This window comes from Silurus meridionalis, chromosome 9 (genome assembly GCF_014805685.1).
Source record: "Silurus meridionalis isolate SWU-2019-XX chromosome 9, ASM1480568v1, whole genome shotgun sequence".
Taxonomy (NCBI): Eukaryota; Metazoa; Chordata; class Actinopteri; order Siluriformes; family Siluridae; genus Silurus; species Silurus meridionalis.
This window is the reverse complement of record NC_060892.1, coordinates 24,305,253-24,329,959: the sequence shown is the minus strand read 5'-3', so window position 1 is coordinate 24,329,959 and position 24,707 is coordinate 24,305,253. Positions and strand designations below refer to the sequence as shown.

At 39.1% G+C, this 24,707-nt stretch overlaps 1 protein-coding gene across 1 annotated transcript; it reads right to left on the bottom strand.

Moving 5' to 3' along the window:
- col6a1 (collagen, type VI, alpha 1) lies at positions 1 to 24,707 on the bottom strand. Its single transcript, XM_046857696.1, has 35 exons — positions 24,410 to 24,707; positions 23,526 to 23,652; positions 23,133 to 23,336; positions 21,806 to 21,965; positions 21,364 to 21,477; positions 21,158 to 21,178; positions 21,022 to 21,042; positions 20,870 to 20,914; positions 20,720 to 20,773; positions 20,006 to 20,050; positions 19,873 to 19,899; positions 19,752 to 19,778; positions 19,628 to 19,672; positions 17,844 to 17,897; positions 17,118 to 17,180; positions 16,906 to 16,968; positions 16,612 to 16,665; positions 16,350 to 16,385; positions 16,172 to 16,234; positions 15,607 to 15,669; positions 12,989 to 13,051; positions 12,835 to 12,897; positions 12,703 to 12,753; positions 12,569 to 12,604; positions 11,988 to 12,050; positions 4,983 to 5,048; positions 4,366 to 4,401; positions 3,227 to 3,263; positions 2,826 to 2,834; positions 2,565 to 2,698; positions 2,375 to 2,484; positions 2,085 to 2,277; positions 1,814 to 1,988; positions 1,685 to 1,714; positions 1 to 1,245 (listed from the first exon to the last, which is right to left on the bottom strand). The coding sequence occupies exons 1-35, from the start codon at positions 24,495 to 24,497 to the stop codon at positions 650 to 652; spliced, it is 3,036 nt and encodes a 1,011-aa protein (XP_046713652.1). The 5' UTR covers positions 24,498 to 24,707; the 3' UTR covers positions 1 to 649.

Below are 24,707 nucleotides of genomic sequence, written 5' to 3'. Positions count from 1 at the left end.
TTTAGTGGGTGAAGAATTCTTTATTGAAAACTCCCTCTACAGCCATCCCCAGGATTAATTTCAAAAACGTTTATAACGTAGAAAATTGTACACATTAAAAAACCAAACAAAAATAGAAGGCACAATAACAAATTTGCTTTTGTATGTAGCCTGAGTGTACATTGGTAGCACCAAATTTACATTCAAGTGAAATTTTGATTCAAATAAAAACAAGGACATAAAGCATGGGAACGTAATAAATCGGGCTTCAGAAAGACGATCTGTTTCCGAGGAGACGAGCATGAAGGCGAGGATGACGGCGACGGTACGTGTTATCTCGATAAAGAACTTCTTTCTGTACTATAGACAAGTTGTTTCGCAAAAAAAAAAGTATCGTATACGAATGGTCGTAACCTTCTAGGAAATCTAACTGATACCTTTACTCTTTAAAATGCGTATAAAATGACATACCTCTCATATATATAACGCAGAAAATCCCTACGTGATGTACGCTGAAATATGAATCACGAATGAAATGAAAAAAATGTAAAAAGTTGCTTGTGCTCTATTGCCCCGTTCCATTATGTACTTGTTAGTCATCACCCCCCCACCCCATCCCCGCTGCCCAAACATCTGCTTATTCAGGAGACACCGCATCCCTACTTCCTTCTCAATCCAGTGAAATCTTCCGGGACACAGTTTGGTAAAAGACTCCCCTAAGCAACGAGTTATAGTCAGGAGCCCTGATTAGATGGCGAGATGTGTAGATGTTGTTATCACCCCGTTCGTGACTTGCCAAGACGTGCAGGTTGTATTGATTTAGCTGATTCTCGACAGCCAGAACGAAAACCTCAATGCCTTGTTTGTGAACTTCCCTTACCACCTCGACTAACTGCTCAGAGCTCATACCTTGCGAGCGGCCATCGGAAAACAAGAGCAGCTTCTTCTTCCTGTTCGGGCCTCCCCTGAACTGGTTAATGGCGAAACGGAGTGCCTCGGTCACCTGCGTTCCTGCGTTCTGGAACTTGGCTTCTGCGATCTTGGCGGCCACTACAGTGTAATTTTGATCTAAGGCAGCTTCGAGTTTGGCGCTTTCGCTGTACTGGCCGACGGCAACGCGGACACGAACGTTTCTCACTCTCTCGGCCGTCAGGAAGCGCTTCACCAGTTTCTTTGTGAAGTTTTGGGTCAGCTCGAAGTTTTTGGCGCCAACGCTAGCAGAGCTATCCATCATAACCAGGATGTCTGTGGGGTCCTTAAAGGAAACTGAAACACAGATACGTGTTTTAAACAGAAAGCTCCTGTTGCTGGTTCTATAGCAAAAAGAACAGAGGCTTTGTAGCAGCTCTAAATGCGAATTATGAAATAATGCAAATGTACAGTGTGGGCAAAAGTCAGTGGACATCTGACCAATTACAAATGTTTAATTACTGATTAAAAAAATATGTATATTATATTTCAGATTTAGTCCACAATTTCTTGTTATAATAACCTCCATTCTTCTGGGAAGGCTTTCTGTTTGTTTTTGTTTACTGCAGATTTCTGCCAATTCAACATTGTGTGCTTTGTGATCGGTTTGGAGAAAAACTAGATACAAATATGATGTCCTTATACTTTTAGCCTTACAGTGTATTGGTCTCAACATTATCTCAAACAGAATACCTTTTTTTTTTTATTCTAGATTTTAGATTATAGAAATACTCACTTGGACACGTGTAACTCGGGCACTTCTTCTCTGAAAAACGAAATAAAAAACGTTACTTTCGTGTCCCGAACAAATTCGTTTCTACCTCTAAAAGGAACGCGTTATAATGTACGTGTTTCGGAATTTCACCTTTACACATTTGTTCGGTCACGTTTTGGAGGAAAGTATCGTCCAGCAGCATGCCGAAGTTGTTCAGGACGAAGGAGGCGCCCGGTTTAGTTGGATCGCTTGAGCAGCTCACGTCTCCTACCTGATCGCTGTTGGGCTGTCTACCTGTATAGTCCAGAACACCTACTCCAACAACCTAAAAAAAAAAACAAAAAAAAGAAAAAGTTGTATCACTTAGAAAGTGTACACTGTAATTATTACAGCTGTGGAAAGTCTAGTGGCCTGCTGTTACCTGTAGACCTCTGCGACAAAGTGTGTCTAGCGGAACTTTATCTCGGGTCGTATCTGAACGGCCGTCAGTCAAGACCAGCACTACACTGTTCGAGTGGTCCGCGCCCAGCTGGTTGATCATGTTATTCCATGAAAACTCGAGGGCCTCTCCAGTGTAAGTGGCTTCAGCCAACCAACGCAACTGTTTAATATGCCTGAGTTACAAAAGGGAACATATATAAGACATGGAAGGGCAGATCGGTCAACACATTCAAATGAAAGCTTTTTCCATGATGTGTTTGATCCGCATACTGCTTGAGCGTTGTAATATTCAAGATGTTGGGGTCCCCGAGCTTCACAACCTCTTGAGCCTTTTCCCCACTGTATTGCACCACACCGACATGACTTTCCGCCAAGCTGAACTGCACACAACATGTTTCACAATGTTTCGCTACGAACACACAAAGCTTTCGTTCTTTTTATTGCTTTTTAGGAGCCTTACTCGGACTTGCTGATCTCTGACCAGTCGGTCAATGACAGCAATGATGAAGTCCTTAGCAATAGCAAAGTTGCTAGCGCCGATACTCTCGGAGCTGTCCACGATAAAGGTAATGTTCAGGGGTCCACACTTGCACTCTAAACAAACACAAAGCATTCAGACGTCAATTTCAGCCACGGTTTCGCAAGTTCTGATACAAACCAAAAAGTGTTAGGGTCCATTCCTATTGCATATTTCAAAGCGAAAGAAGAAACATCTACTCACCACAACAAGCTGCAGGGGAACAAAAAAGAAAGAAAATAAACCCTTGAGAATTAGATTTTCCATTACACTGTGTGACAGGAAGTAGCAAAAAAAATAAAATAAAATTGAGATTATAAATTAACTCTGCACAGACAAATTGTATCTCCACCCCAACCCCCAAATAAATGAATAGTACATTATAATAAGAATTTACAAAAAAATGGCTGTTCATATATTGCTAATGACTCAGAGACCTAGATAAACAGTTGACCATAGTCTGGTTTCCCAGGATGCTTTGTTGTCTTTTGTTACTTCAAGCTATCTAAGTCTGTCTAATGTTGACAGGGGTTTGCTCAGTTTGAATTTATAGGCTTTGGAAAAATCTTGTGGGTCAAAAGACATCAGAAAAAAAGCGTACTCACAGCACATCCTCATGATGACATCCAGGATCTCACAGTCCTACAAAAGAAGGGAAAAATGCTCATTATCTGCATAATAAATCTTGCTTTCTAACTTCATCTGACCAGAAACTCTTTCATACAGCATCTGCATGAATTTGAAAAGCATGATTCTCATTAAAAACATATTTTATGACTTGTATCTCTAGATGTACAGAGCGCTTATGTAACAAATAGTCTAAAATTATACTAAATTCATCGGTATGTGCTTTTTGAACATCGCATTCCACATTTGGTCCCCATTTCCTGGTATAATACCATCCTCTCTTGGGAAGATGTTCCACTCGATTTGGAGTGGTGCTTGTTGAGTATGTGGTCAAGGACGTTAGTAAACTCAGGTGCTGGTGTGGTGAGGTGAGGAGATCAGGGATGCAGTCAGTGTTCCAATTTATCCAAATAAGGTTGAGGGCAGAGCTCAATAGCAGGCCACTCAAGATCTTCCAAACCATATCTTTATGGAACTGGCTTTGGGGACAAGGGATAGGTTTGGGTCTCTTAGTTCAAAGACATCCGATACAACTTTGTGGATTGGGAAAGAACTACATATGGATGGAAAAGACCGGTGTTCCAATACTTTTGGAATGTAAGAAGTTGGTGTACACAAATTCGTTACCTGCTCTTCATTCATTTGAATTAAATTCTTCGTCTCTGTCGTATCATTGAAACTGGATTATTATGTAAAACAGAGGTAGATTTCCAAAGAACTTAGCTAGAAGATTCCAACTAGCAAGCTAACTAATGACAACCAGATAACATCATCCATGGGAAACTATTCCAGCATTCAAGCAGTTAAAAAAAAAAAAAGAAATACTTTAGAGACAACTGGCTGAAACAGTCAAACAGTTCCATTTAATTTCCACCGCACCAAAACGGCCCTCGAATGAGAGCTCCTGGCCTGGAAACATGGTTTGGAAAGAATACTCCAGGCTTTCTTTCAAAACACTTTGGACACTTGGTTCTGATTAATTCTCAAAGAGTAATTAATATTATCACAACTTATTCAATCCACATTACTTCATACTGAACTATACCACTGCTACTCGAAGAACTTAATAATATTAATACATAAATGTTTTTATTTTCAGAAATCAGGGAGAACTTACATCAACACCAGGAGGCCCGGGAGGTCCAGGAGGTCCCTGGTCATTAGAAAGAAAAGATTAAAAAACAATATATACTGATTACAATATGTATAAAGCACGTATATATGTTTAAATGACCACCTAAGCAAATCCTAACATCATTTGCTCTTTCTATAGCACTAGCCAGAAAGCCTTTCAGTCTTCTTACACAGCAGGATCTCTGCCAGGGATAAGCTGCTTCAAGAGACATCGAGCTCCAAATAAGAGCATTTTTGAGGTGGAGTCTCCTCCTTTGTGGACGTCGTCCAGAGCAAAGCATGGTGGAATTTGTGCCTGAGAGCAAGCAGGCTCTTCCTCCAGGCTTGTAACTCATAAGACAACATTCAACACTAGTCCAGAATGTGTGTCCAATATATACCGTATATATATATTTATATATAGGGTGGAGGAATGGTGTAATTTCTCATCCCTGTCAAACGCAGAAACACCAGATAATCGTAGGTGTATTTAAACTGATGTATGTAGAACAGGGCAAAAAATGTCCTGCATCCATAAAGTAGTGTGTTACACTGCCCTTTGAATCAAAGTTGTCACATGACAGGATCAAACCATTTTTTTTTTTTTTTTTTTATACTCACAGGTGGTCCTTCAGGTCCTCTATGTCCTTTTGGTCCTTTCGGGCCAGGCTGTCCTGAACTAGTGTTCTGCAAAATATAAAAAGAGACCCAAAGTCAGTGGATTGGCATAGACCCATGTAGAAATGCAGTAGAAATTTAATAATGTGTTGTATTTCTTCACTATACGTATTCATATAAAAGCAGCGGTACTTGCATTTGGAAAGATTATGTTCAGGATGATCGGATAATCCCGACCAGCTGCGGTTCTTTTACAGCTGCCTTGTTGCTCATGCTAGTCCCGTTGCCCTCAAATTCCACACGAAAGCCGACAAGTCTCAGAGTCACCATGTGAAAGATTGTTTTGCGTTGCTGTGATTACTTCCACAGGCATCCGACAATGTGAAACCAATGGGTATGTAAGACGCTGGATGAAATCGAAGCCCCATTAAACATTTCGAATCGCACAAGAACAAATCCAAAGTCTGGTACAAAGCACTCTTCTTGAGAGTGCAAGTTCGAGCAGAGGTATGACCCATATGGTTGAAATTTGTAATATAGACTGACAGGACATATCTCAAAGACCCCTTCAGCAGCCCGAGGACAAGAAAATGAAGCAAACTGTGTGACGTTTGTGCTAAGCACTCTTCTACTTCACTGTTCTGAGTAACTCAGTGGCCTGAGATTACAGGGATTACAAACAATAGGTTCAAATATGACACATGAAATGGTTTGTCTCATGCAGGACACTCTTTGAACAGTATATATATATATATATATATATATATATATATATATATATATATATATATATAACAGTCCAAAATATTTGATTGAAAGCATCAGCTAGCAAAAAAACGGACTGACTAGCAGACTTTGCTAAGTTCTTCAAGGTAATCAGCCTGCGCAAGAAATGTTCCTTGCACTTTTATTAAAGGAAATTCAATATAGAAGCCCTTTGAAACATTCGCATTCACACAATAACATTTCCAAATAGTCCCCATGAGCAGAACAAGGTTAGCACCTTAAGAACATATGTTCAAGCAGAAGAAGACACAGGCATGACCCATATGTTTGAAATTTGTAATGTAGCCTGACAGAGACACCATACAGGCCCTATAAACAGTGTTAACCTGCACACAACAAAAAGTTTGTGTCTAATAGTTCAACATATGCACTGACGGCAAGTTGTGATATGTGGTGGAAGGAATATAGTCTAAGATTTATCAAAAGCATGATCTTGTCAATGAAGCTATTATGAAATCCAGATAAATGTAACATTCAGTTCTGTCCCCTGTCCTTATGAGTCATTTGCATTTGGATGATCTGCACTTGGATTGAACGTCGTGCGCGATCTGTTTTTCTTTCAGATAAATTTCATGACATAAAGGACAACAGAATAATTAACCCAACTGGTTCATTACACCCGCAACTGTATTTTACATTCTGGTAGATCAGCAGCATAGACTTAAAAAAAAAAATTCTGTTTAAATGCATGTAAAATCGAGGGCTTTATTTTGTGTAAACACAAGACATGACTGCCAGATCAGATGAATGAATCTACAGTCTGGGCTAGAAAGAAATCAGGCTGTTTAGCTTCTTCATACCATTCCATAACAGTACATTATTTTAACAATGGTGGTGCTCATTCCAAATAAACTGATCTAGATGCCAAAAATGGAACTGAATTTCCATCCTTAAAAGGCATTGGCTGCATTATTTGGCTAGCCCAATTATACCAGAGAGCACCTGTGTAAAGTGAAGACAAATTTGGAGTAACACACTCTGTGGAAGCTCAATCTTCATATCTGGATGAGCTCACAGATGTCCACGGTTGGCTAGAGCTGTTTTTTGTACAAGGGAACTTACAAGGGATACATTTAATGATCTGTAACTCCATCGTCTTCAAGAAGGACTTGAGTCAATAATGCTGCTTAGTCAACTCTCCACTATCACACATAGAACTCCCAGAACCCATGGAGACCCATGGATTTGTATTTTAGACATTTCAGACATGGTATTCAGACTTTTCAGTTTTCAGTATTTCAGGGATTCAGACATGGTATTTCAGACAAGCACTTTTGTATGTCACTCTGGAAAAGGGCGTCTGCTAAATGCCGCAAATGTGATTGTAAATTTCAGACATCCAGACGCATTATCTGACCTCAACTCTGCAAGGTTCTCAATTCAAGAAAGCGTGTCCATTTTGTGTTGTGCTATGCGGTGGGTCGGATCCCTGAGGGTTCTCAACTACCGCATTTGTCAGTAGTGCTGCATGAAAATCTCCCTACATCATATCAGGTCTGATTCGTTCTGGAGATTCAACAAATCTAGCTCAAGGTCCTCGCATTAAACAACCTCATACACTCTCTATCAGCACTACACACCAAGAAGAACTTCTTTATAATCAAGCCTACACAATGCCTCATGATTCCAGGACTTCTTTGGCATCATAAAATATAACTCACAGATTTCACGGGACCATTAAATATGGTTTCCTGGCCAGAGTCTTGGCTGCAGTCATATATATATATATATATATATATATATATATATATATATATATATATATATATATGCTAATTGCATTCATCTTTTTAAAAGCCGTTTGACTCCTTTAGAGACCTTCTAGAGAATTGCAGTTAGAAGATGGCCACTCTGCTTGTAGCCCTATGACTGCCCTATAGAACTCTATATCGAGTCGAGAAGCTTTTGTTGTCATTTCAACCATATATAGCTGACGCAGTACACAGTGAAATGAGACAACGTTCCTCCAAAAGCCTGGTGCTACATAAAACAACATAGAGCGACCTCACACAACAAAGACCCACATCATAGAGCTACATACAGAACACAGAGCTATGGACTAAAGTAAGTTGTCCTCACCACATGAAGTGCATCGTGTGCAATCAAGTGCAAACAGCGCAAACACAAGGCACAAGACAGTGTAGGACAGATACACAAAACACAAAACAGCGGCGCCAGTAAACCGACTGTATAATGTTTTATACAGTACAATGTGCAAAAAGAACTGTAAACAAGAGTTTACTTGTAAATATAAATACAAGATATAGTTATAATAAAATAATAAAATAAAGTTATGTGTGTTGAGGAGCCTGATGGCTTGAGGGAAAAAACTGTCGTACAGTCTGGATGTGAGGGCACGAATGCTTCTGAACCTCTTTCCTGATGGTACAGGGGTGAAGAGTGCATGTGAGATGTGTGGGGGGTCAGCCACAATGCAATTGTGTCCTTATTGTCCAGGTGAGTGAGAACGGTTTGGATGGTACGCAAACTGCATGGATTCCAGTGAGGGTGGTAGCTGGGTCTTGATGTGCCTCATGACGAGCCTCTCGCAAACACTTCATTACGATGGGTGTGAGTGTGATGGGACAATAGTCATTGGGGCAGGAGACTGTAGACTTCTTCTGCACGGGGACGATGGTCGTTGTCTTGAGGCAAGTAGGAACAACGGCGCTGCTCAGGGAGATGTTGAAGATGTCAGTGAAGACAACCGCTAGCCTCACTGGTGGCTTGGGACAGTTTGGCCCTTGCTGTTCTTAAGGCCGTCTTGTACCCTGATCTAAAGGGGGAGTCTCTACACTTTAGTAGTGCACACACCTTCGTGGTTATCCACAGCTTCTGACTGGAGCGTGATCGGATGGCTATATTTCAGAGGTCCTTGCTTAAAGGTATATCAGGTTCTTAAAGCCTCCAGCTACTGCAGAACTCTTTCTCTGCTTTCTCAGCTGTAGTAAAAGCCACTAAAGGTACACTGGTGATTATAAAACTTGCACTCAAGGAAGGGTCACCACTTCAAAGAGGCTAATCACCCTGGTCATCTTATCTGCTGTGGGCCAAAAAAGCACAGAATGCCCCAAGCCATTTCCAAGGACTATTCTGACCCCATTCCAGTGCAAGCTGGTTTAATAAACTTTATTTGTCCCAAGGGATTCCTTACCTATGGACAGCCCAATCGTGCATGAATGGAGGAAGAGGAATGGGCAGTTTTGGGAAAAAGATTAACAATTAGTGAACATTGTACACCACAGAAATAACAATGAGATATTTGCCACGAAGGGGACACTACTTGACAGTAATGGTATTGTGTGGGACAAAGTATGGTACTTGTATAATGCAACTCTTGTAGCACTACTAGATTGTACCCCTGCTTCATCTATAATCAGTTTGTAAGGAGGTTGATACAGAAGACCATTAAACGGTTGGGGTGGTCCTTTGAAACCTGTTAGACTCATTGTAGTGGACAAATGCAATTCCTTGTTGACTGGTAATAAAACAAGCCTGAGGTAAGGAGGGGGGTAAAGTACATTCTTGACTTAAATCTTTACCCTTCACATCCTAACAGACCTGCTCATAGCCAGTGAGGTTGTACTTAAGGTCATACCCTATTTTGCTTCGCTGGGAATGAACTCCTAGACCTTTCAAATTCGCCAAAAACTTTCCTGGCTTACGTTGGTTTCGCTTATCAACGCCGGCGTTTATTCACTCCAATCAGTCTATTTCTAGTCTTGGGCCTTATGTCTACAATTCTAAACCTCTGGTCTTAATCTCTGCTTTGTTTGTTCTGATTTATTCTTCTGTTTTTGCCTTTTTGATTAGAGACTCTCTAGCTATTATTCTAGGGTATTTTCGACCTGCCTGATCTTGTTTGAATGAACTTTGAATCAATTTGTTGACTTTAAACCTGACACTAAAGACACATATGAAGACATGTCCGTCTTCTTAACCTTAAACCAAAACAGAGTATGAGCAAAATACTATTGTTCATTAACATGAAACACTTGTATATATCGATTCATGAATTTCGATTCAAAAACACAGGTACCATACTGGATAATATGCCAAATCATTTGTGTTTACTTGAAATGTACTTCAAATGTTAACGCAAGATGTCTTTTATTGTCAGAAGAAAACACAAGAGCTTTATTGTGGGTTCTTTCTGCAGTTAACATTTTTACTAATTTATTTTCTATGACAAAAACAAAAGGGGGGTTTGACCAGACTTTTTGGACTTGCTTGTAAAACCACATTTAGAACCACAACAATTTTGCTAATCACTGAACGTTTTTTTATTGTCAGAATAACATAAGTGTGGTCCAAACCATCTGCTGCTGCACATTAAGGCCAAAAACAAGGCCCTTAATCAAAACGCTTGTATATTGTATCACTCAGATTGGTCAGATTATTTTTGTTAAGATGGATATAATAATAGTTTTGAGTTAAGGATTAATGTTTTCCACTTTAACTCTTACTTTTTTCGCAAACACAATGTTCAGCTTTTAAAAAGTCCCTCTGATATCATATGTTGTTACTAGGCTCTGTCCAATGCGGTGCAGAGGAAAGCACTGGGAGGTACAGATGTTAAGATAAGGAAGAATTTTAATGTGTATACGCAGCCTTTGATCGAGCTGAACAAACCGCAATGCTTTCCTATTGCACTTTTTCTATCCAGCTGTATTTTGAGATGCTGTGAGAACACAATTTCAAGCACTTTTCATTACGAAGATCAATAAATAATCAATCGGAGCAAAGTGATCAAAACAAGATCTCGTTCCTGGAAGACAAACAAGTGTAATGGCTCATCAAATGCTTACTGAATTTACTTGTCATTACTTGTCGATTCATTTAACCAGCTGTGAAGTCACCATATGGGCTCAATATGTGACGCAACCTTGCATGACTTTACATTGTAAGGCAGAGAACATTTGGCCCAAATCCTAGTGTGAGTGCCAGCCAACACCCTCCATCATTATTACCATATCTGGCTTGGAGAACACAAACTTTATCAAGACACAAGGTTCGCCAATGCACACAAACTGGTATAGAAGCCAAATGCTTGATAATACATAGAAACAGTCTAGCACTTCTTCAGAAGCAGACTTCCAAAGCTCACATAACTCATGTACAACACGCATGACGCACCTAGCTGAACTTTTCTCAGACATTTTTCATTAACCAACCCGGAGGGACTGTAGTGTTTATTCAAATGGACTAGATTTCCAACATCATGTAAACACAGAGGGACTGAAAAATGCTCAATGTAATTTATTGCTGTTTAATCAAAGACTTACACATTTTGAAGCTGTTCTGGGTAACAGAACAACGAGCACAAACCACACTGTTATAAAGTAAACTAGTGTATATTCCAGTTTAAATGCTTAAATCTTATATTGACATTTTCTTATGAATGAAGTCAAACACACCTTGCAACAATGGTCTTAGTTAGTTATAAATCTGCCCTTTTTAGCATATAGGGTGTCAAAGTTCGCTTTCCTCATTGCCATTATAATTTTTCAGACAACTTTTTTCCACACTTACCCACCGATCTTCACCCTACTTGCATGTAATACACCACAAAACTTCAAGAGAAACTTGCGATATCCTGCCTGAATCGAATACAATCGAAATCGCAACGCCACATTAATATTTGGTCACATATTAAAGAAAAACAGTAGTTCTCCAAATCTTGCGAAGGCTGAACGGTTCAGATATGAAACATATGGGATTTATTACCAAGGGCAAGGAGGCTGAGGAGTTTGGCATCCACGAAACGAATTCTTGGCTTAACTTTACCTGGACTTTCTGAAGAAACACATTATGCAGAATCTACGTTTTCTGCAAATAACCCAATGGCAGTTCATTTAACATTTAAGCATTCAGGTTGTCGTCTAGTTTTAGCGCAGGAGACGTTTACGTTTATTTTCGAATGAAACGTATGCCTTATCTGACGAAGGTTACCCGCCGCATCGTGTTTTCTTGTGTCCGAAAAAGATACACACAGCTGCCTATACTTGAATCGGGCGCCAACAACCACACTATCATCAAAGAGAAAAACTGTGCAGGTCTCAGAAAAAACATTTGATATCGCAGGGAAGAGGGAAGGAAGTGAAGTGATAGACAGACAGCAGGCGTTGGTGGAAGAAGGTATTTGCAATTCGGTTTTCTGGTGAGAAAACAGCAATTGTACTAGTTGCCACTACACTAGTTTGAGTCTTCAAAGGTACTCACGTCAGTTCCAGGATCACCAGGTTCTCCGTCATCACCTTTAGGCCCTGGAGTTCCTTTGCTTCCCTGAAAAGGACGAGAGAATGAATGAAGCAATGAGCTTTAGAGTCTACAGTCTTGGGATAACTGTTTTTCATGTATAATCTCATCATGTATGTTCTTTTGATCACTACAATAAATCGAAATTGTCGCCATGTCCAAACAAGAAAAGTTTTTTTCCCACTAGGTATGGATATTCAAATGCTCTCCCCATTGTGCAATAAAATTAATTATATATGCAATACCAATTTTTTATTTATTTATTTATTTAATTATTTATTTATTTGTATGGGCAATAATACCTTTTTTTAATTTATTTAGATTTTTTTTAAATACCTTTTATTATTTTTTTAAATACTAATTTAAAATATTTTATTTTATTTATCTTATATAAAATAAAAAAAAAACTTTTTACTGAAAAACTTTTTTTTTTTTTTTCTTTTTTACAAATTCAATTTAAATGAAGTGCAAACATACTTTGCAATAACGCTCTTCCTAAATCTGATTATAAACTAATCACAAAATAGTGACTGCTTAATACTTACAGGCTCTCCAGGATCTCCCCTAGGACCATGATAACCCTATAACACGCAACAACAACAACAAAAAAACAACAACGTTACATCAACCTCTCATAAAACATTTTTTGAGTACATTTTTATGACAGTAATCATTATACCTGGAAACCATGGCAACCCTCCGTTCCGTTTCCTGCCGGTCCATCTGATCCCTACGGATTAAAAAAACTCAGTTTGTAGTTTATTTGTCAAAATCTGTATCTTTTGTTAATTTTCATGCAAAAATAACGCACCCTCTCTCCCATAAGACCTCTGTCTCCCGGCGCGCCCTTTATTCCTCTGGGTCCTTTGGGACCCTGAAAAAATGAGAAAGGATAAACATTTTTTGTTATCAGTTTGCAAGACAGCAAAAATCGCCATGTTTTAACTCTATTTTAGATCTCTTACCTCTTGTCCTGGGGTACCCTCATCACCACGGTAACCGGGAGGCCCTGGCTTTCCTGTCTCACCCTAAAATTTGATGAGAAATGGACAAAATTGAAAATAACTTCATATATTATGATTTTTCAATCAGTCAATCAATAGAAATACCCCATTATACAAGCTGCATAAGCATAAATATGGAAATATTCAAACATTTCTAGATGTAATCAGACGCTTTACTCTGCACTTGAAAATATGATGATATGAAAATATGTTCCTATACCAAAACCCATTCCAGGATCATTCTTGTTTAAAAACCTTCAGCAGGTTCTCAACAGTCGTTCTCAACAAAACGTGTCTAACCCATGGAGAAAGGTCATGTGAGAAGCGTCCTTTTGAGCATTTTCTACCATTAGAATCCTTCCAGAGACATTTGGGAGCTTCCCTAATCAAAGTGTTTTTTCCCATTTGCTGTTTGATCACCAATTGTCCATGAATATTCCATTTAAAAATGCTGTAAGCCTCTGGGTTCTTTGGAAACTTGCAAAAAAAACCAAATTCCCTTTTCTACAAATTCCCTTCCAAAATCTGATCTTGGAAGTCTTTATGGATATTTTCCATGTATTGTGATGGCTGACAGGTCATAAAGGCAGTTGTGTGCCACTTTAAAATTAAGTCGAATACGCTACATTTAACTCAAATAGACCTTAATCATACTGGTGAAACGTTTTAAGGACAATCAATTGGAAATTGGGTGCATCTAAGCTCAATTTCAAGTGTAGTAGCGAAAGATCTCAGTAAAACGATTATATTAAGTGGTAAATTAGTTCCAGAGACTGGGCAGGTAAAGCTGCATTGAAGCTCTTCTACTACATTTACATTATTTGTTGGCTTCATCCAGAGCATCTTACATTTATAGCATTTAAACAAATGAGAAGTTTGGGTCTTGCTCATCAGGGATAAATACACACCATTCACTTTCACTGTTAAATTCTGTAAAGCTGCTTTGAGACGATGTCTGTTGTGAAATAAACTTGACTTGAAAACATTTTGATCACAAGTCCAACATCTTATCTTTTTTCTCACTACTACACTTTGACAGTTCAGCCATTTTACTTACATTTTTAAGACACTTTATGTTGGTTTTTAACAGTAAAAACCCACACTGTCTCTAATTCAATGGAAATTCAATGGAAATTCAATGGTATTCCAATATATGTTGTATATGTATAATAGCCTGGTATAATATAATTTTAATCAATAGCAAATACAGGCTAAAGAGTTCGAAAATCATGAGTGTCATTTGCTGAAGTTTTTGGAAAGCTACCGCATGGTACAATAATGTGAAAGCACCAATTTCCAAAGTTATTCAAAACCATATTACAATAAATCCTGTCATTTTAAGACTTCAACATTTGACCTCATTGATACTATATGGATAAATGCTCTGAGACACCTGGCTTTTATATCCATCTATGGTTTTTTTTCTCCAAATTGTTCCCAAAAAGCTAGAGGCAAACATATAAGTCAATTTCTAAAACTAACTACTTAAAATGTCTAAAAAAACAGCTATCCTTTGGTTTATTTTATATATATTTTTTTGAATTTACAAAAAAAACACAGGGAGAAGAATACAGGGTTATTCAAAAAGAATGAACCGATATGATGACGCGTTGCTTCAGTTCTCAAGAATCCTCATGGAATAAATCAGTGACCATTTAAAAAAGAAATTATCCAAGTTGATTGTGAGTATAATACTTGTGAGTTGGCTGGAGTTTTGTATTACTTTCCTTTAATAAAATATTGCGTAATTAAATCGGTTCATTCTTTTTGAACAACAATGTAGTTTAACAAGAAAAAAAACTGGAACAATTTTTCTTCTAGATTTTGACCTAATTTAGCATGAAATTCTGATTAGCATTGCTAAATCACGGTGACACGGCACGGCAGCTGGCCTCTGTGCGTGAAAAGTCCATTTCAAACGGTCGAAAATGGTCAAAACTTTAAACATGGAAACAGCAACTTGAGTAAACGCAGCCTCGGAGCGTAATCTAAAATATTTCTTATTAACTTTGGGAGACAAAAGCAGCAGAAATGATTTGCTAATCTGATAAACACGTATCTAAAGGCTCCCTCTAAACATGTCTTAGGTTTGGATCGTGTTACTGTGTACATCTGGGAAGCAGTCAGGCTCAGGAAATTATAAATCTTCCTAAATTTACAATTTGATATTTGTTTTTACAAATATTCCCTCTTACATATCTTCTTATCATCTAAATCAGTTGAAATGGACTCTTCATTTGCTCTCTGGTGTGCAACATCCAACATCTGCGACTTTAGACAAATGGAGGGGGGGGTGGCTCACGAAATGCCTAAACTCTGAGATCAGCTCCTTGCTTTCAGCCCTCTTCGAAGATTAGAAGACTCACAAATCATATGGTCAACCAAGTCTTTGCATATTTCATGTTTTTAATCATTCAACAGTTTTTCATTGCGGCGAAGAGAAAAATCTAGTAAAGCTGTCTGCGATTTTGACTTTAGGGCCATTGGATCAATGTAGAAAATTACATATTGTTGACTAGTAATGAACAGAAGAGGCTTCAGGTTTGATTAATTAAAGTGTACATGACTTGGTCACTTACTGGGTCACCACTTAGTCCAGCTGATCCCTCACGGCCAGGCTCGCCCCGAGGACCTGGTTCACCCTGTGAAGGTCAAAAACACACTTTTATCTAATGATCAGTCATTACACACCTGAACTGGTTGAAACAGAATGACCGCTTAAAATTCTGGTATATCGATGTATTTCATTCTAAATGCCTAAATCTTTTTACATAAGCAAACAGGCATATAATGAGCATGAACCAATGAAGAACCTGAAGAAGGTTGCAATGGAAGAGTATAAACTTCCTTCTATATTTCATGTCTTTTTTCCTCCATTTCCATTATGGATTTCCTCCATAATTTCCTTCCACAGATCCAAAGATTCAGTGTTCTCCACATGCATTATCAAACACACAAGATGCCAAGATACTGAGATATTACTGTTAAAATAAAAGACCTGCCTGGATGGAAATGAAGAACCTGAACAATCAGCACTATATATATATATATATATCCTATAGATGCTAACTTTATGCTAACATCTTACGTTATTAAACGTTAGATAAGGCATGGGTGCTGATTAAGAGGAGCAGAACAACTTACAGGATCTCCTCTTGATCCTCTGTTCCCACGGGAACCTTGTTCGCCTTTCTCCCCTGGCGTACCCTAAAAAAAGAATTCAAAAAGCAATACCGTTTACACAGAACGAGTCTGCGCCGCCGAACCCTGCTGAAAACGCGGGTGGGCGAAGTAACCAATGAAAAATTCTTGTAAATATTACTCTATCGCCTTTCGGGCCATCCGGTCCTTGTGGTCCCTAAAAGAAAGAGAAAACATATCACTGTTAGTTATTATTGGCCAAAAATATATCGAGCGTCCGCCTACACAAACATACAAATGCAACACCAGAGACACACATCAACAGTCATCTGTGTAGCCAAGACTTTACAGACAATTGGTACATTTTTGAGTGTAAGTCAGGTCAATTTATATATATATAAAAAATATATAAAAATAACAACAAAAGAAACCAGTACACGTACATCATCTCCTCTTTCTCCTTTATCCCCGTCAGCTCCTCTTGGTCCTCTGTCACCCTGCGGAACAAAAATTCATATAACTGAATCATTCTTTATAAAGGATGTGGGTCTCATAGATTATATACACTTTAAAGTCAGCTTGGTAACGCTGCCTATCCAGTTGAGGATTGAAGGCCTTGCTCAAGAACCCAAAAGTGGCAGCTTTCTGATGTTGGAGTTTGACATCTTAACCAATGGCCTACTATTAACTTAATATTTTACAAAGTACTATAAGTAAAAGCAATGATTGTAATGTACCTTAGGTCCATTGGGTCCATAGTTCCCAGGTCTCCCTGCTCCACCATCAAGTCCAGGTTCTCCCTAACAGGAAGTCACATTCGGTTTAAACAAAAGCCCAATTCTCAAGAACAGACTCATTATTTCCATTGTTCTTTTATCTATCAATTAAAACAATTCAAATGATCAATTTTAGGATCAGAACCAAAGCATTTGCATTTTTATTCCCTTACTTTTGCACCTTTAAGCCCATAAGGACCAGGGTCTCCTTTTGGTCCTGGTTCTCCTTGAGTACCCTTTAAAACAGAAAGAGAAAGGAATGTCATGTAGAATGTTTTAGAACTATAGGTTTCTGTCACCAAGTGGCGACCCAAAAAAATCACACACACACGGTCACGTTTGTCTATAATCGAACTCATTAAAGAATGTAAATAAAGTCTAAACAGTCTAGTGCATGATCTCAGAGAGTTGCCAGGATGTCAGGTCTGGTAAATGTTTGGCTCTCGGAGAGGCAAACATCCTCAGTCCTGCGCTCCAGATGCAAGCTGAGCATAAACAGCTGTTCAATTCATAGATCCTGACTGACAAATAAAAATGCAGGCCTTTGGTTTTAACGGGGCGGGACCTTTGGTGCTTTATCCAATCGGCTAAGGATATAAAAAAACGCTACATCTCGACCGGCTGAACTGCAGAGACTCTAGCTACATGTTATGCGGCAGCAGGTGTTGGACGTAGGAAAGAAAAGTCCCTGATATACACTTACTCATATTAAATATTTGTCTGATTTCCATGGCAACACTGCAAGAGTATACATTAGCATTATAAGGGATCCTTGACTTTTTTGTGCCCTGATGAAGTCATACTACAGAGCAGAACCTATGTATTAAACACACACACACACACACACACACACACACACACACACACACACACACACTGAAATGCTTTTTCAGACTTACATCCGGCCCAGGTGACCCTTTGCAACCTTGTAGGCCGTCAAACCCTGGTTCCCCCTGTAAGACGAAACAAACACAGTCCAGTATAAATATTGAGCCTGATACAGAGAGTACAATATGGAGGAAATGTGTAGATAGGGTCTTCCTACAGCATGAGTACTGAAAGAAAAAAAGGTATCTGAAGCAGCTCCTGATATAATGTATTATAGGATATGACCGGTTTTAACATTTTTTTTATTTAAATGTTATTTATTTCAATATTTTTGTTGAGTTGATATTTTAGTTGTAGGGTCACAACTGTATGACAAGCCGTGTACATGTGTACAATGTTGGAAAATAATTTCACTGCTGTAATGTACATGGGACACCGATACACGTATGCGCACTCTCATTTCATTGCAAATGAAACAATTACGTTTAAAAAACTTATCACCCCAGATATTAAATTATTGCTTCACATTGAGAAGTTCATATCGATCACTAAGAGCTTTTAAATAGCAACAACAAGAGAGTGACAGGAACATTTCCACACATCCCACACATTCTTACAATGTTATCCCATGCACAAAAAAAAAAAAAGTCCAGACACACCCCATCCTGCCAAGCCCCACCCAATTCAACCCCACCCAATTTAACCACACCCAATTTAACCCCACCCCCCCAGACCAATTTTAGTAACTACACTTTGTGTGATTAAATTATTATTTTTTTATTTCATTATTGATTCAAAAAAGAACAAAGGTGTCGTTTTTGTTTTTCATTGGTGAAGCAGAAAAACGACAAAAGCACAATACACAGGACAAAAACTTTCAATTTGGTTATCGTTATCCATCGTACTATTTAACATTTTGAAGCTCCGTTTAGCTCTAAAAGTAAAAAACAAAAAATAGAAAAATAAAAAAGTCGAAAAAATTTACAGCGAATGCTCTGGTTTGAATATTTGATGATTATTTATATTTTATATATAAATGTAATATAAATATGTATGTATTAATATTAGTAGATTTCTATTCTATTTTCCCACATTTGTTTTTCTCCCCTTCTCTTTTAGTCTTGTTTTCCATTTTAACAACCATTTGAATTTGTTCCAGCTGCGGAACAAAAACAGCACACATCTGTCCTGCTGCATCAGTCCCTTTTAAGTGCGTAGATGAAATGTTAACAGTAACGAAGTTCATTCAAAATATAAAAGATTTACAAAAATAATAATTGCACCGTTCGTGTTGAAATAACACATCGATTTCCATAACAGTTAACCTGCAGCATGTGCAGATCTTCACTATATGGACAAAAGTCATTTGTTTTAACACGTCCCATTCCACATTAGTCCCAATTTGCTGTCATAATAACCTCCAATCTTGTGGAAAGACGTTTCAGCAGATTTTGGAGTGGAGATTTGTGTTTATTTAGCCACAAGGGTGTTAGTCAGGTACTGATGTTGGAACTGGTGTTGAGGGAAGAGAGGAGGCCTGGGTTTGAGGTCAAAACTCTATAGCAGGCCACGCGAGATCCTGCACTCCAACCCAAATAATGTACCATATCTTCATGATGTTGGCTTTGTACACAGATTTGGGTCTCCTGATTCTCCTGAAATGTAATGCTAGCGCATCCGAAGACGTCCTATACCATTGTGGTAATAGATTGGAAAAGAATTCCATATGGCTGGAAAAGACAGGTGTCCCCAATACTTTTGCCCATATAATGTAGCTCTTAGATACAGGGCAGAAGATATTACAGAACGCATAGACGAAACGCACAAACACACACTAGACAAAAAACAAACCTACCTTTCGCCCATCGAGTCCGTCTCTTCCGACTTGTCCTTTCTCACCCTGCAAGGAAAAGGACCAACATTACACATAAGAACTTGAGCAAAAGAATTGAATTCGTAAATAGGAACTGTCGCCTCACCTTGAAGCCTTTGTGACCTCTTTCTCCCTGCATGAGAAAAGAAAATTTGAATATCGTGGAAGAAAATTCTCAAATCGTATCAAACAAATCGTTTCCACCAGAATTTCAACTATAGTCTCACCTTGTGTCCTCTTTCTCCTTGGTCTCCCTAAAAACAACAACAACAACAAAAAAAGCAAATATATCAGAGAACAATTCCCAAAGTTCAAAAAGAAGAGATTTTTTTTTTTGGGAGAATAAGTAGAAATCCAAACCTTCATTCCTTGGTAACCGACTGGACCAGGATCACCTACTGTTCCCTAATAAACGAGTAAAAAAAATAATAAAATGTTACCAGAACAGGTTTGCGATAAAATAATTATGGATGATCGGTCACCCAGAGGTTAGCGAGCAACTCGGAAACCATGCCATCTTACTATATTGTTGGCAAATCGTTCAGATTTATAGAATCAGCGTACTCAGTTTGGTTTTAAAAAAATGTCCGTATTCACAGCATTGTGATGATGCGATGTTTAATCCCTAGATTTTTGTAGGCTTACCCAGGATTATGCTCTGCTGTGTATTTATAATTGCTTTATACTATAAATTCTGCGGTGTCTATCCAGTTATAAACCATGGCCTTAGGGTAATGGAATTGCTGGCTTAGGAAACGTATGCTGTTTAATGGGAAACCTGGTGCTGTTCCAGGACAGCGTGGGGTGAAAGACTGCGATGTGTGAACCTGTACGATGCAAAAGCTGTTACACTAAAACAGCTGGAGATGTCGCAAGACGTCAGGCGTACTTAGGGAATTTGAGGGAATCCTGCCTCGGAGACCGGATGTAAGTGGAAAAACTGCTGAAAATATGACCTACTCCATGACTAGGAAGAAGAACACCTTGGGAGCACAATTCCTACCTGGGAACGTGTGAATATTCGAACCTGTTCTGTGATAGAGATGGTGATATGATGTATAACTGGCAATTTACCGGTGGCCCAGTATCTCCTTTTTCTCCTGGAAGGCCTTGTCTACCAGGCTCACCCTGTCAAAGACATAACAGGAAAATTAGTGATGCTGAAAATCCAAAATGCGAAAGGAGAAAGAAAAAACAAACACGATACAATACGCTACTACTTACATTGTTCCCTGGGGGGCCAACAGGGCCAGGATCACCACTGAGTGCCTGTTAAAAAGAATACATCAAATAAAACCATTATTATAATAATATAATACCAGTAAAAACCAGTGCAGCAGTCTGTGGGAATGATGAGGTCATCAGTAAATACTCACAGTGCAGTCAAAGGAGCAACACTGCAAAAGAAAAGGAAATTTCACGCTATTAGTATTTTGTTGAAAACGCACACACACGATAGACGGATGTATGTGAAGATTTGTAAACAAAGTAGGTTTTAGAAACGTTACGTACCACATCCTTCGTTTCGTTGTTCTGAGGATTTGTTTAGAGAAGAGAAACAAAGTGAACGTTAGCGGGAAAAACGTAAATAGACTGGTCTATTCGATTCTAAATAAAATAAATGACATTTTAATTGAAATGAAATTATTTAGTTAATGAAAATGTAATTCGAATAATTATACGGCTCAACTTAAAATTGCTTTCGAAGGCAGACTCACGATTATTTCGATGATACTGAGGATCGTGGGCATCTGTGGGGAACTGGTGGCGTCTACGGCGGTGAAGTTCTGCCGGTACCTGAAGTTCGTGGCAATGGCAGCCAATCTGGATTCCTAAGAAGGGCATTTAAAGGAGAAAAGAAAACTAAAAACCATGAATCGTCATTAGAATCAATCTCTATTAAGTGGTTAATATACAGATATATAACATTGGCCATCTCGTATCTAGACAGCTTTAAAATATACAGTTCACATTCATGGCATTTGGTATCTAACAAATATCTCAATTACACAAGTTGAAGGTTAAGAGCCCTGCTCAAGGGCCCAGCATGGTGCACCTTGGTGGCGCTGGGATTTGACCTCATAACCATCTGCTCAAAAGTACAAAATCATAGCTACCACTATGCAATAATCATGACAGGCTCAGAGACTGTTACTGTACCTCCTGGCCAGGGGAGATGGCCACGGAAAACACTTTGATGCCATGATGCCTGGCTTCGTTCGCTGCCTCTTGAATCCCTCCGCAGGGTTCTTTATAACCGCTGACGGGGTGACCGTCCGTCACAACCACGATGTACTTATTCTCATTATAGTACGAGCCACTGGAAACAGAGAGCAGGGTACGATGTTAGGAAACTGTACACAAACACTACATCCATTTCTAAACTACAACTCAACAAACACTCAAATAGGGTTTAGGGAAAAGCAACAACACGTACAAATCACTGCAAATTGCAAATTTAGTTCCCGTTTGCTCTTATAATAACCTCCATTCTTCAGGGAAGATGTTCCTTGTGGAGCACTTATTTACACATAAGGGTGATAGTAAAGCCAGGAACTGATAGAGGAGGAAGGAGGCCTGAGGTGCACTCAGTGTTCCAATTCATCCCAAAGATTTGAGGTCAGGGCTCTATAGCATGCCACTCAAGAGCTTCCACATCTTAACACAATCCTAATCCACAATTGTAGTGAATGTCTATGGATGTGATAGCATGAAATTCTCCCTTTGCTTAAACTAAGAGACCCAAACCTGTTCCAGCTGGATAATAAAGATATGCATTGCGTGGGTGGGAAAAAGTGAAAGAGTTCACGACTGGGATCAATTGTAACGCTGACCCTCCTCCTCCATCAGTTCCTGTCCTTAGTAACACCCTTTAGCTGATCAAATCTTGACATGCACACTATCTAGTGGAAATCTAGGGGAACATCTTCCCAGAAAAGAGGAAGGTTACAGTATTTTGACCTCAAATTAGGAATAATTGTGGAATGGGAGGCTCAAAAAGCCACATTTAGTAGTTATAGTTTGGTGTGCACAAACCTTAGTCCATATGTTTGCTTTTGTAATAATATGCACAGTGAAGCACGGTGGTGGTGGCAGCATTACGCTTTACAGCGTAGCCAAAATTTGGGATTTTATCAAGATTGAAGGAATCATGAAGAGGTACAAACACCAGTCAATTTAGTAGGTGTATGCTAGTAAGATGAAAATGAAAAAAAACGGTCTCAGGAAGAACCATATACAGTTAGAGTTTGTCCTTATTGTATATGTTGTCATTTTGCATTGAGAGTTCTGACATGACTGAATTTGGTTTTTATTTGTTCGACATCACAAATGCCTGCTTCTCCAATGTTGTGCTAAGAGCCATTCATCCATTATAGAGCATTTAATATTTATGATGAATCTACATTATAACTGAGTATTGAGTATTTTCCCGCATCGAATAAAACCATTGTTCTTGCACATGAAACGTCCGCAGGCCTTTACATACCCTATCAGCAGCTCTGCAACCCCCTGCTTAATGGCACAGTCGGTGTATGTTCCCTTGCCGATGTATTTGATGGCTTCGATGGCGTCTTTCAGGTTGCTGCGACCCACCGTGTTCATCTCGGCCAATCCTCTCACCAGAACGACCTCATCACTGTAGTGCAGCGCTCCGGAGTTCCACGTTATGTAGCGGTCACATGGCTGGCGACTTGGGGCAAAAAACAGGGCACTTGTTAGTATAATAAAGTTGTTTAAAATAATATGTGAAGGATTTATTATGGTCTGATCAACTGCATGATTATTTTAGCTGCAACTCAGGGTTACACAAGTTATTTCCCTGTAGTAAAAGCACTGAATGAACATGTCATGAGTGCCATATACATCAATAAATACATACATATCCTTTAATTCGTCGATAAAGCGTTTGGCGAAGGCTTTGATCTTGTCGATGTAGTAGTGTGCCACACCTCTGAGGGCCACGCTCTCCGACGTGTCCAGCACAAAGAACAAGTCCACAGGGCATTCTGTAATGAAAGGAATGATGCGTTTGACCAGTGCACACTTCAAAATCCAACCGGTGAACCAGTCGTCTGAAAATATTACACTATGTATGTTTCGACATATTCACTGGTGATTGTTATAATGCTGCTAGGATGCGGATTGTCATTTTCATCCAGTTGACTCGGGTGAATGATCTGTACACAACCCCAATCCAAAATCAAGGCTCAAAGCCACCATCTTGCCCAGCTAGTGATGGGTTGTGCATCACATGATCTGCTCACATGACTCCTAAGTGGTAGTGCAAATAAAAGAAAATCACAGCACATTTTGTCCTGATTCGAATGGGATTGTTTTGACATTTTGGTGTTGGTAAAGTGCAACAATTCAAACTAAAGCATGCATAACTCAAAGCACAAATCATCACCAGGTTATTCTAAGGTGCTGCGTTCTTCATAGGAAGTACATAAGATCTGGCGTCTCATCCATCTTTTACGCAGCATCACTCCAATCCCTGTCTTCACCACTACGCTGCGCTTCTAAACCCCCCAACCATCACCTATCATTCTTAATTACTTCTTACACAGAAAACAGTGAGATCTATTCAATATTATAGCGATCAAACCCTGAAATCAATGCAGGTAAACGAAGCTTTGCGCACAGAAACGTCTCCAAATCCCCGTTAAATGCAATACGCACACATTTCTCAACTGTTTAAACAGTAAAGCAAAAAACAAAAAAAATATATTCCTTATGCTAAAATAGAAAAGAACAGATAATTACCTCGGAATTGTATTTTGTCATCAGCCAACAGTCCTGCACACGCCGAGCAGAGGAGAAGAGCCGCTAGGAGAACCCGATTTTGCGCCATGGCTCGTTGTGTCTTTGCACGGTGGTGGTGGTGACCGTGCAAAGCGGTGAAAAGGGAAGACCAGTGAAAGCTCGTAAAGTCGGAAAGGATTATTATTATTGTTTTTATTTTTCAATTAATATTTTGTTGGGTTTTAATGGCTGGAGTAGTGGATAAGGACGGCGGGATGGCGCGTCCGCTCAGTACGCAGGTCCACAGGAGCGACTTAAA